This window comes from Protopterus annectens, chromosome 2.part2, assembly GCF_019279795.1.
Source record: "Protopterus annectens isolate FY-2018-M chromosome 2.part2, PAN1.0, whole genome shotgun sequence".
NCBI classification, from domain to species: domain Eukaryota; kingdom Metazoa; phylum Chordata; order Ceratodontiformes; family Protopteridae; genus Protopterus; species Protopterus annectens.
The window spans coordinates 113,404,915-113,416,950 of record NC_056730.1 but is presented as its reverse complement, the minus strand read 5'-3'; the positions used below and the strand labels follow the sequence as shown (position 1 = coordinate 113,416,950).

The 12,036-nt window shown below is 37.4% G+C and overlaps 1 protein-coding gene across 1 annotated transcript in view; it reads right to left on the bottom strand.

The window, feature by feature from the left end:
* The window catches only part of MAP3K1 (mitogen-activated protein kinase kinase kinase 1), an 886,724-nt gene extending 875,329 nt beyond the window's left edge, over positions 1 to 11,395 (bottom strand). The window contains exons 1-2 of the mRNA XM_044063789.1: positions 10,870 to 11,395; positions 10,454 to 10,604 (exon numbers count right to left, since the gene is read on the bottom strand). Coding sequence (XP_043919724.1) covers positions 10,454 to 10,597 — 144 coding nt within the window. The 5' untranslated portion in view covers positions 10,598 to 10,604; positions 10,870 to 11,395. The remainder of the gene's footprint in view (positions 1 to 10,453; positions 10,605 to 10,869) is intronic.
* Between the last annotated feature and the right edge of the window lie 641 nt (positions 11,396 to 12,036).

Sequence of the window (12,036 nt, the reverse complement as noted above, 5' to 3'; positions counted from 1 at the left end):
ATAGGTGTGTTTTCAATTGTTTTTTTTTAGAGCTTTTCTCTTCACTTAGAGACCACAGTTGTAGAGTAGTCATTGTCAAATCTGATTAAAGCATCTTGAAATTTAATAGGAGAGTTAGCCCAAGCATTTCTTAGTATAAGCTCTTTATCCTGAGTAGAGAAAAATCTTACAATTATGTAGCTTTGTTTATTTTTTGATGCAGAGGTATTTCCCAAGGCTGTTAAAGATCTTTGGGCACGCTCAATGCCATATGAAAGTGCTTCAGGTAATTTCAGTATGTCAGGTATCCAGGATGTGAGCAAGTTAATTAAATTGTCTCCCTCTCTTTTCTCAGTAAGTCCATACATCTGGATGTTGTTGCTCCTTGTTCTGTTTTCTAAATCGCGTAATTTTTTCCTGTAGGTATGTATTTTGTTTTAATAAGAATTCTGTTTGGTGTTCTTCTTCCATGAGTCTAGATTCCATGTCATTTAGTGACTGTTCCATAGCTGATATCTGTCTTTTTTGCTCCATAAGTACTTCTTGAAGTTGTTCCAGTTGCTGAGAACATTTGTCCTTGCAAGTGTCCAACTTATTGTTAATCTCGTCAATTTTAGTGACAAATCCTAAACTGATTGTAGTTCCATCTTAAGAGTCCTGTGATGAGCTTTTTAAATGACTCATTTTGAAGTGTTGATGGTGTTTGTTTTCTTCTGCTTAATTTGACAGGAATTTTCTAATATCAGGTAATAAAAAATTCTTCTGTATATTCTCCAAGGTACTAGAAGTTGATTGAGAGTAGAATAATCCTCAGTTTGTTCCTTTTTTTCTTAAAATTCCTGTCAGAAATATTATTAAGGTAAGAGGGCTAAGAGAATGTGCTGCTACCAGTTCACTATCTTGGCCACACACATCAATTAAAGAACTTACTGATATGTGATCTGGTAAAGGCATAGGGTGACTTAATTGTCCCAATAAGTTATTCTCAGTGTTTCGGAAAACCCAAGTCAAGGAATAGGAGCTGCACACCCAAGGAAAGGCAAGAACAAGGACCCAATTTATTGGGAACAAATGGAGCAAGCAGACAGAACCATTCAGTGGGAAAAGGCACAGGATATTTCACCTCAATGAGAGTGACTGGAAGGCCTACTGAGTTCTGTATTAAAATAAAAACAAAAAAATAGTATAAATAAATATATTCATAGATAATGACAATGACATTGGTATTAAATGTCATTATGGGATCAGTACAGTCTGTTTATTAAACGTTAAGGGAAAACTCGCGTTAGAAGCGGAGAGGATTTAAGTTACATTTGGAACAAGAACATTTTGTTTTATTATTTAGGCTGTAGGAAAAAGATTTAAAATGATAAAAAATATGTAATAATTAGAGTTTACTTGAAATGGGTGTTTGTAGCTTTTACGACTTGTAATTCCTAATCTTGGACTTGACTATCTGTATTACAAATGGGAATGTTCTTTAGGTTAATTATGTAAGTGCCCAGTCACTGGTGAAAAAGAAAAGAAAGAAAAAAAAGGTGACTATGCAGGAGGACTGCACAATGTTGATTTTGATTTGCAGTTGTTTGAAATAAAACTGTATGGCATTAAAAATATTTACTGGACATTAGAATAAAATATACCAGAACTGTCATTCTTCTGTCATGAATTTATAGGTGGCTCAGGGCTGCATTTGGCCCTAGTTATTTCTTTCAATGTCACTACAGAGAGTTTTGGAGATGGCATGTTTCCAGTGGAAAAAAGGCATCCCAAATCATTATAATGTACGTTTTATGTGACAGCTACTGTTGAGCTGCCAACACTATTATTAATTGTATTGTTTTGGAGTAAAATATATCAGAAAGCTGTAATGTGTAAGTATATACATACACATGTGTATACACATTTATGTACAAAGGTTTACTTATTCTGCTCTGTGCTGTCGTTCCATCCATCTATAACTCACTTTTTCCCCAATTCTGCACATAGGTTAAGGCTGTCACATCAACAGTGACCAACATCTAAAGTCAGTGGTCATACTGCCAGGTGTATAGTTTAAGGACTGCTTAATGACAGCAAACAAAAAAAGATAATGCTTTCCCATTTTTTTAACTTAGCGCTCTATTTGCGATGTGCTGTTCTGAACTGCTATCTTCATCACTAAGTATGCTACCACAGAAACATCAGGACAAGACTGCGATGTTAATGTTATGATGCTTCTCAGTTAATCTGTTTTACACATGGCTGGGATTATGTCACTTCCACAAGGTTTAATGAACCCTGCTTATCATGTGTCAGACTAACAAGTATGTGTTGCACGTGTTTTTACTTGTGGTGGAATGACAATGCAAATACAGGCACGGTCTGGAAGGAAAGTGCAAGAACTGAATCTAAAGATACTTAACAGTAAGAATAATGCTGAAAAAGAATTAATATTTAAAAGCTAAAACATTGCCATGCCTTCAGTAGCACTTTATTAAATACCACAAATACTAGTTTGCTCCTTCTACACATAGACTGACCCTTCTGATGGGGTACTTATTTTGACTGTCAATAAATTACATAGGCTGTTCACAAACAGAACTTTTGACAACCATTTTCCACACACAACTTGTCTCCCCTATATGCATTCACAATGCCTGTGAAAGCCTGATCAAACACTACATAACTGAGATAATATGAAAACAGTGCAGCAGTGGTCAGTCACGTTTATACAAAGATTGCTTCCGTATACCCTCAAAGAATTACTTTCACAAGAGGTATACAACTCTAGTGTTTGACTACGCCCACATTAATGCACTCAATCTTGTTTAACACCACCACAACCGATAACAACAACAATAATAAATAATAATTAATAATATTGTAATATTGTAACATAATACTTCTAACATATTTACAATAAGCTGACCACATTTAATACTTACTATAAACTGTGTTCAAGTACTGCCCCTTGTCTTTGTCAACCAACATGTCCATGCCCTTGTCTATGCCAACCAATAACAGTCACTTTCTGAATGTTGGAAAGTGATCAACGTAAAAGAAATAATGGCCATACAGTAATTAATGCATTTCACTGTGTTTACCTCAGACAGACAGTAATGTACTTCACTGTGTTAAACTCACACAGACACTGACCCTATGAGGCAAGTCATACAGACATTTACTGAAAGCATGATCAGGTAAACACTCCTTGCTTTCGGATGCAGTCTGCTTTTAATGCAACCAGAAATGCTGTTTGCGTTCACATAAAGTCTCTCTTTCTGTACTTAAAACAATCACTTTGTCTATTTTTATTATTATATCTGCAACAGAAATCCATCGCTAAAGATCAGAGTCTGTTCTCTATGGCAATCTCATGTGAAATGACTACGATCTCTGCAGTGCTTACCACAACGGGCCATGGATTGTTACTACGGGAGGCCTAGGCCCATTACTATGCAAGAGGGAAGGAAACGAGACAGCATGAGAAAGAGCATACTGCCTCACTTCTGGATTAGATTTTTCATTAATTTCTACTGTGGTAATTATTCCATTAGTACATTAGAAAATTAACTTCATTAGTAGTACAAAGTATTTTGGGGAATTAGATTTTTATAGTTTTAATCATAACTTTCACTATTATAAAGATGCAAGATAACAGTTACTTTAGTACCCAATGTTTTGGCCAGTGCCTTTGGTGTCGATATAACATCAGATGAAGAGTTAAAAAGCATATTGTGACAGTTACCACATGTACAGTGGGTATAAAAAGTGTACACACCCCTGTTAAAATGCCAAGTTTTTGTGATATAAAAAAATGAGACCACAATAAATCATTTCAAAACTTTTTCCACCTTCAATGTGACCTATAACCTGTGCAATTCAATTGAAAAACAAACAAATCTATTACGGGAAAAATATAAAAAATGTACAATATAAAAAATGTACAATAAGCTGGTTGCATAAGTGTGAACACCCTTAAACTAATACTTTGTTGTAGCACCTTTTGATTTAATTACAGGATTCAATCTTCTTGGGTACACACCTGCCATCAAATAAAGAAACTCCGACTATTTGGGGTAACTTTATTTGGGGTTAAAGTTCAACTGTCCTAGTAGGATTTTCCTGACATTTACTCAGTTGCCTGCTACAGCAAAAGCCATGGTTCGCAGAAAGCTTACAAAGCATCAAAGGGATCTCATTGTTGAAAGGTATCAATCAGGAGAAGGGTACAAAAAAATATCCTCAGCACTGGATATACCATGGATCACAGTGAAAACAGTCATCAAAAAGTGGAGAAAATACAGGACAACAGTGATGTTGCAAAGAACTGGACGTCCCTTCAAAACTGATGAAAAGACAAGATGAAAACTGGTCAGGGGGGATGCCAAGAGACCTACAGCAACACTGAAAGAGCTGCAGGAATTTCTGGCAAGTTCTGGTTGTATACGTGACAACAATCTCCCGTATTCTCCATATGTCTGGCCTATGGGGTAGGGTTGCAAGACGGAAGCCTTTTCTTACACAGAAAAACATCCAGGCCTGGCTAAAATTTGCAAAACAATACATTAAGTCTCCCAAAAGCATGTGGGATTATGTGTTATGGTCTGTTGAAACCAAGGTTGAACTTTTTGGCCACAATTCCAAAAGGCACGTGTGGCACAAAAACACTTTGCATCACCAAAAGAACACCATCCCCACAATGAAGCATGGTGGTGGCAGTATCATGCTTTTGGGTTGCTTTTCTTCAGCCGGAACAGGGGCTTTAGTCAAGGTGGAGGGAATTATGAACAGTTCCAAATACCAGTCACTTTTGGCCCAAAACCTTCAGGCGTCTGCTAGAAAGCTGAAGAGGAATTTCACCTTTCAGCATGACAATGACCCCCAAGCATACATCCAAATCAACAAAAGAATGGCTTCACCAGAAGAAAATTAAAGTTTTGGAATGGCCCAGCCAGGGGCCAGACCTAAATCCAATAGAAAATCTGTGTGGTGACCTGAAGAAGGCTGTGCACAAGAGATGCCCTCACAATCTGACAGATTTGGAGTGCTTTTGCAAGGAAGAGCTGGCAAATATTGCCAAGTCAAGATGATAAACTATTACCCAAGAAGGCTGAATGCTGTAATTAAATCAAAAGGTGCTTCAACAAAGCATTAGTTTAAGGGTGTGCACACTTATGCAACCAGCTTATTGTACATTTGTATTTTTTTTATATTTTTCCCTAACAGATTTGTTTGTTCTTCAATTGAATTGTACATGTTACAGGTAGCATTAAAAATGGGAAAAGTTTTGAAATGATTTATTATGGTCTCATTTTTTATATATCATAAAAACCTGGTATTTTAACAGGGGTGTGTACACTTTTTATATCCACTGTTCTTTATTTTCTCATCTGTTGGTGTTGAACAGATGTATGATCCTTTATGATGCCCATTTTACACTATTTAAAATATTCTAACTTGCATTTCATCTTAGTAATGCAACCAGACCACGGCTGAACACAGACTCGTAAAGCACAGTAGAGCCCCTGAACCTGGTATTATCGATATAAAGCTCTAATAACTACTAAAAAAAAAAAAGTAGTACTAAAGCAAATCTACATCATACAAATACACAATACAAAAACACATTATCTGCTCCCCAGATATAAAGTTGAATGCTTCAAGGCTGCAGATTGTATTAATGACAGATTCCTATCCCAGAGACTCCCCATGCTTTGGAAGAGGATTCCAATATACATCAGGCAGAGCCCCTCCCTAACACTCTTCAAGAGAAACCTTGACGGGTGGATGGGTAACAGAAAATTTACCCCGAGGATCACTGCAGTGGCTCTGCTGGACAGTGGCGCAGGGAACGAATGGCTCTGCTGGACAGAGGCACAGGGAACTAATCTAAAGGGTGGCGAAAGCCAACACATTCTGGCCAGGCTTATAAATGCCCTTGGTCAGATAGCCCAGTACTTACTATGACCCTAACGGCACCAAGACTGTCTCTGAAAAACAGCCCCTGCAAGGAAGAAAAAAAGAGGTCTACTGGGAGACACATCAACAAAGGCCAAAAAGTTGACGTTTCCATAGTCTCCCACCAACTGCACCAAGACAAAATTTAACACAGGAGATGAAACAGTAACTGGGGTTAACTGCTCAGACTGCAGAATTACAGTGGGTGTTAAAACTGCAAAGTCAAAAGAATGACCAGTTAAAAAATTACAAAGAAAGTGTATAAAACCTGCCACTCGATTATTTTTTTCTTCCAGAAATACAAAAGTATCCAAACTAAGAAAAAAGGAAATAAACTTTAAATTTACAAAGGTTGTTAAGAAATTATTAAAACTGCACAAAGAAAGGAGGTCCCCTCTGCAGAGAGGTTTCATAGTGTTTCAAGGACTCTGTTGTTGATAATCAATGTGCAGAAAACCACATTCCTGTTAAGACCAAAAGGAACTAGTCAGAACATTTTTATTATGTGAATAGTCCTGAACTAATAACCGATTAGCTCAGCATGCATAAATATATGTGAATAATTTCACCCAATCACTCAAGATGTGAGTGGGTTTATCAGCCTAACGACTATTCACTCCTTTTCATATATACCATGAAAAAGCTTAATGACGGTTACAAAAGTACAACAATACTATCTTTGATGCATCACAGCCAAAAATGACTATTAAATGGATTTTGAGGCAAGTGGAGTGCATACTACACAGAAAATAAATACAGTCTAATCTGGAACCATACTGAAACAAGAATCAAAAGGCAACTCAAAACTCTAATAACCAAACAGTTCATTAGAACAGCACACATGCCAGCATTTACCTTATTTTTTTCCCTATGCTTACTGTTTCTGTACCACCCAGTCATTCCAACCATTATCTTTAGCATACCTTTACCATCACAATTTTAGTAGGTTTACATATTCACGATGTTACAAATATTTCAGCTTATCTGAAAAATCAGTGTTCACAAATTGTGAACGATTATATGGGTTTATTACCATCTCAAAGCACTTACAGTTTTTATATGTTACAGCTCACTCATAAAACCCAATCACATAAATTTCAGCAAACTTGAGTTATCTTCCCATTCTTTACAGCTATCTTAATTCTACATATACTCTTTTCTCCCCAGTTCTCTACATCTAGCTTCCTATTGAGTCTCCTGTCAAATTTAAGCTAAGTTAAACATGAAACTGAAGAAACTTCACAGCCACCAGAGATAGAACTGATGGGGTTATCTTTCCCAAAGCCATGACCAAGGAAGCAACAAAGGGATGATACAGCTCCCCCTGTAGTCCCCCCCCTTTATAAATTATTCAGTTTATTTAACTTATTTATTTGCTATCTGTTGACAGGGCAGGTGAGCTGGTCTATGGCCCTTTTCAATGGTGACCTGGGTGAACACTGCAGTTAAAAGCTATGTAACACAACTAAACAGATCAACACAATAACAAAATATATCACATACGTGAACAGAATATCTGTTGTCCTATCTTTACAGCCCCATAAAGGTAAAATGTAACCTATACTACTGAAAGTCACAAAACAACTATCCACAATTCTTGGTGACCAATCTGCTTAGTCTGTTAAACGTTTCTTTTTTTCTTGCAACTTAAGCAAACTTTACCACAAGAACTAAAACTGAGCACACACAAAAAAATTCAGTAATGAAAGAAGTGCTTGTAGGTCACTCTTGTCCACTGCCTATTCCTGGCAAGGCATGGTTAGTAAATCTACAATTAAAAAAATCAACTAAAAACAAAGCAATATTAGGAAAAAATTGCTTCTATTTAATGTGAATAAGTGTACACTACAGAGAGTCATTTTCCACAGTCTGCTGTATGTAACCAATATTCGTGAGGAATTTTAATCAGGCTAGTCCCTCTAGGCTTGGGGACCCTTTTCAGAAGAAACCATACTGACTAGGCAAAATTTAGAGATGGCACCTGAGTCTTTTTTATGAGATCTTTAACAGATCTACCACTAACAGAGAAAGATACTACCTTGGGTTAAACATCATACAAAAATATGACAACTTCTCAACAGTGCAGCACCCCATTAAGCTGCACTGCAATCTCAGCACCAGAAAACAAATCCAACCAAGCAACTGCTGTGGGATATAACCCACGAGTCTTCTGATCTTCCAGTATAAAAGTGCATTACCTACTGAACCACTGGCACAGCATCTCACAGCAACACCCTTCAGGTCAAGACACACAACAACCAGACTAGAGCTGTACAACAACAGGTTCTTACAGTACTACAGTAGTTTCACCCCATAATTACTCCAAATATCTGCTGTTCCCCAATCTTATCAGAATGCATTAAATGGCCTTTGAACTGTGTGTTCCTACTATTTAAAAAAGTCAACCATTCCTGGCTGCTACTTCCCACAGTTTAAGGAATTTTTTGCCTGACAATTATACTGCATCAAAGCTCACATTACTGGTCTAAATGATGAAAAGGTAACAATACACATTAAAATCATGTAGATGTGCATATTTTTCCAAGTCTAGTAGTGTCCAGTTGAACAGCTCTCCAACCAAAATGTGCATAAACCCAAGTGCCATATTCAAGTAAGTTTTCAGGAATGGCAAAGAAAAGAAAAAATATATTTTCTCTACACGATACATGAAATGCCACAGCAAACCATATGTGGACAAAACTGAGACAGCTTATTTTTAAACACTGCTCAAATGCAGTAACATAGATTAGATTAATACTAGGTCAATTGCCCTTGCAGGCCATTTTAAGCCTAGCTAGTTACCCCATGTGAGAATCAAACCCTGCACCTTTTGTCTGCAAGGTAAACACCTTAAACATTCTGCCACCCCCACCCCCCCACCCAACCACCCTCAAGAAAAAAAAACAGCTGGTACGGGCACAACTCAAATGGCTGCCAAGCTTATTTTGTACTACTCTATGTTATTTAATGAAACAATGAAGTGCACAAATTCCACAACCTTAGGCATACCAAACCAACACTGAGAACCCAGTTTAAATCTGATACTTTAGTATACAATTAGCAAATTTAAAGTTGCACTGATTTACTACCTGCCTTGCCCAGTCAGAACTGTTGACAAATAATTGGCAAAACTAGTGTACCTCATTCAATAACCAAATATAATAATAAAACAAATTTTCTGCTTGACTGATTAGAAAATAAGCACCTCCACTTTCAGCGACAGCAATAATCCACCACATGCATGACTCAATCTATCTACTTTGTCAGTTTACTCTACCTGTAAATACAGTCAAATTCTACCTGCTGACAAGGTGCAATCCACTAACAAACATTTTATGTTCTTGTGCATCATTCTGGACACCATTTCTGCTGCTATGGGTTCTACTGGATTACCCTCAGTGGATACCAAAGTACCACCAACTGCAATTTATAAATGTATATATATATTGGAGCACACACACACATTCTGATCAGTCACAGCAGGCAACGGTAAAATCTAAATTTGCACCCTTTCGAATCTCCAAACAAGAATCAAAATAGTTAACTGCAATGCAATTAGTGATGCAAATATCTACAACTATTCTGCATAAACTACAAATGCAGCTGGCGCAGTTATAAACTAAAACACATATACACTGCGACAAATAACGAGTAAAATGTCCCTAATACGTTTTCTGTTCTAGTAATATTAGTGCGCGTATCTAGGTTATTCTTTAACATATAACTTAAGAAAGTTTAAAAATCACACATGTGCGTATATGCGCTTACGCACAAACCAGAGCAAACTACGGAACACATGGGACACCGCGGGTGTGAAAACGTAAACAGAAACCCTAAGCAGAGATAGCACATACAAAAAAATAATAATTTAAAATACATCGTAACTTCTGAACGTTAAAATTCATAGCACCAGATTTAAAAAATATATCAGGGGGTCAAACGATGTGCAATTTCTTGTTCAAGAGCTAAACCCCGAATAACAACAAAATGTCTTAGCAAAGGCTTAACTTTCACAGATAAAGTTTTTGAATAAATCTGCAAATCTAAATGAAGCACGTCTAAATTTGGCAATGAAACAAATAACACTGCGTCTTAAAACAATACCAATTGAAAAATAGGTAATGTAACAACATTTAGCAGTACTGCAAAAGCTAAGGAACGGAAAGCCAGCCGCCAGTGCAAAATAAACGTAAATCCCTCCAAAAAACCAGTAGAGGGCACTGTTTCTCTTCTAAAAGCATCCAATGCATAGTAAACCCTAGTACAAAAATAAACACAACTTTCCCATCAAACCAAAACACAGTCCATTCGGTTATTTTAAACTACCCCGGTCTCTCATTTCAAATGAAAGCGGATTCTCCATTAAAAGCTTTATTTTAAAGGACTGCAATCATATACTAGTTATCCTTCAAGCAATTACTTTTTATTTGAGCACATTAAAGCATTAATTCAGTTAAAGCATCACCACTTTTATTTGACTACTGCTGTCAGTTGTCAGCGTTCTTTGCAAGGCAAATTTAAGTGTACTTACTACAGGGCCTCTCCTACTTCTTAATTCGAGCCATTCATGCTTCCAGGCTGGCATGCAGGTTGCCTTTAGTTTCTCCCTAATCATACGCTCCTCTGGGCGGTCATCCATTTTTGGCAACCCCCTAAGAGTTTCTTTATTCTCCATGTCACTACTGGAAAAAATAATAAAACCGTTAAAAAAACCCTCTCGACCACAAGTATTTATATATGTGAAAACTGCAAACTAATACGTTGTACTTACTACCACTACAATGTTCACCCTGCAAGCTATTACTATATTATCAACTTAATGAAGCAAAAAGAAATGAAGACAAGAGTTAGCAGTGACAATACCCATATAGGACTCTTCTACTTCGGAGTTACAGTAGGACTGTCCTCAGGCCTACAGTAACGTAACTTTACATTGCATGGTCTTACCTGTTTCTGCCACTAGCCCTTCATGAAGCAATCTGACAAGAAACACGACTGTCGCCAGCCCTACCAACACGCTGACCCGTATTCCAAATTACCAGAGAAAGCTGGAAGGTTGCAATCAACGTCCCCGTCATCGGCAACAAGACCAAGACATTAAAAAATCCAATTTCAAATATACCAGAGTTTCCCCATCACAAAATGCCACTTTCAAAAACACCTGAGAACTCGAATCACGGAACGCCTTCAACAACAGAATCGCACTGTGCCTGAAGCATAATTACAGAGCAAGCTCGCCTTCAAAACAGTCCCAACACTCCAATGCTCTGCTTTCCGTATTTGTACAGTAATCCACAAAGTCTGCTAGATTTGTTCCCTTGCTAGAATTTGGAAAGCTTGCACTTTTACAATAACAGCACTCAATCCTACAAAGGAAATCTCATAAAACAAGTAAAAAAAGACAGAAGAGCGCGGCCCTTTGCCTTTCCGTTACTATCGGAGAAGGGAGCGTCTCCCTTGCCTTGCTACTTCAGGGCTGGAGCAACTTTCATTCCGGCAGTATAGACAGCCTAGGGTCCTTCAAACGAAATGTCTGCACGTGACATTAATATGCTCTTTCATTGGTCGCCGAGAATTTTTTTCTTTGCGTTGTACTGAGTGGTAGTAGTTGTAATTAAGTTGGGAGAGAAAAAGCGTGTGTTTGAGTGGACTGAACAACGAACACGTACTCAAGGAAATATAATGTTTTTAGTTGGTGGGGGAGGGGAAGTTCTGCTCAATTTGAAAATATGCGTTTTTGGATTTTATTTAATTTCATAATTAAGTTTAACATAACTATTGTACGTTGAGTCAGAAATGTTTTAAATAAAATTCAAACCTGTTCCATAGTACAGACTGAGATAAGTTGAAAAGTTCCGTAATCGAAAACTGTCAGTAGGTATAAAGGTAAAGGACATGTCTGGAAGGCATACATAGTATGTATAGACATAAAACGTTATGCTGTAGTCAGATACAAACTGAGGTGATTGAATGTCCGAGACAAATAACGTGATTTGTGGGGGTTGGCAAGTAGCGAGGGGTAACTGAGTCTTCGGTGCACTGAACGTTTGGGGAAATAAACCAACTAAATAAACGATTCAAAACCTGTCCACCCCCTCCCTGAAGTTGCCCGTC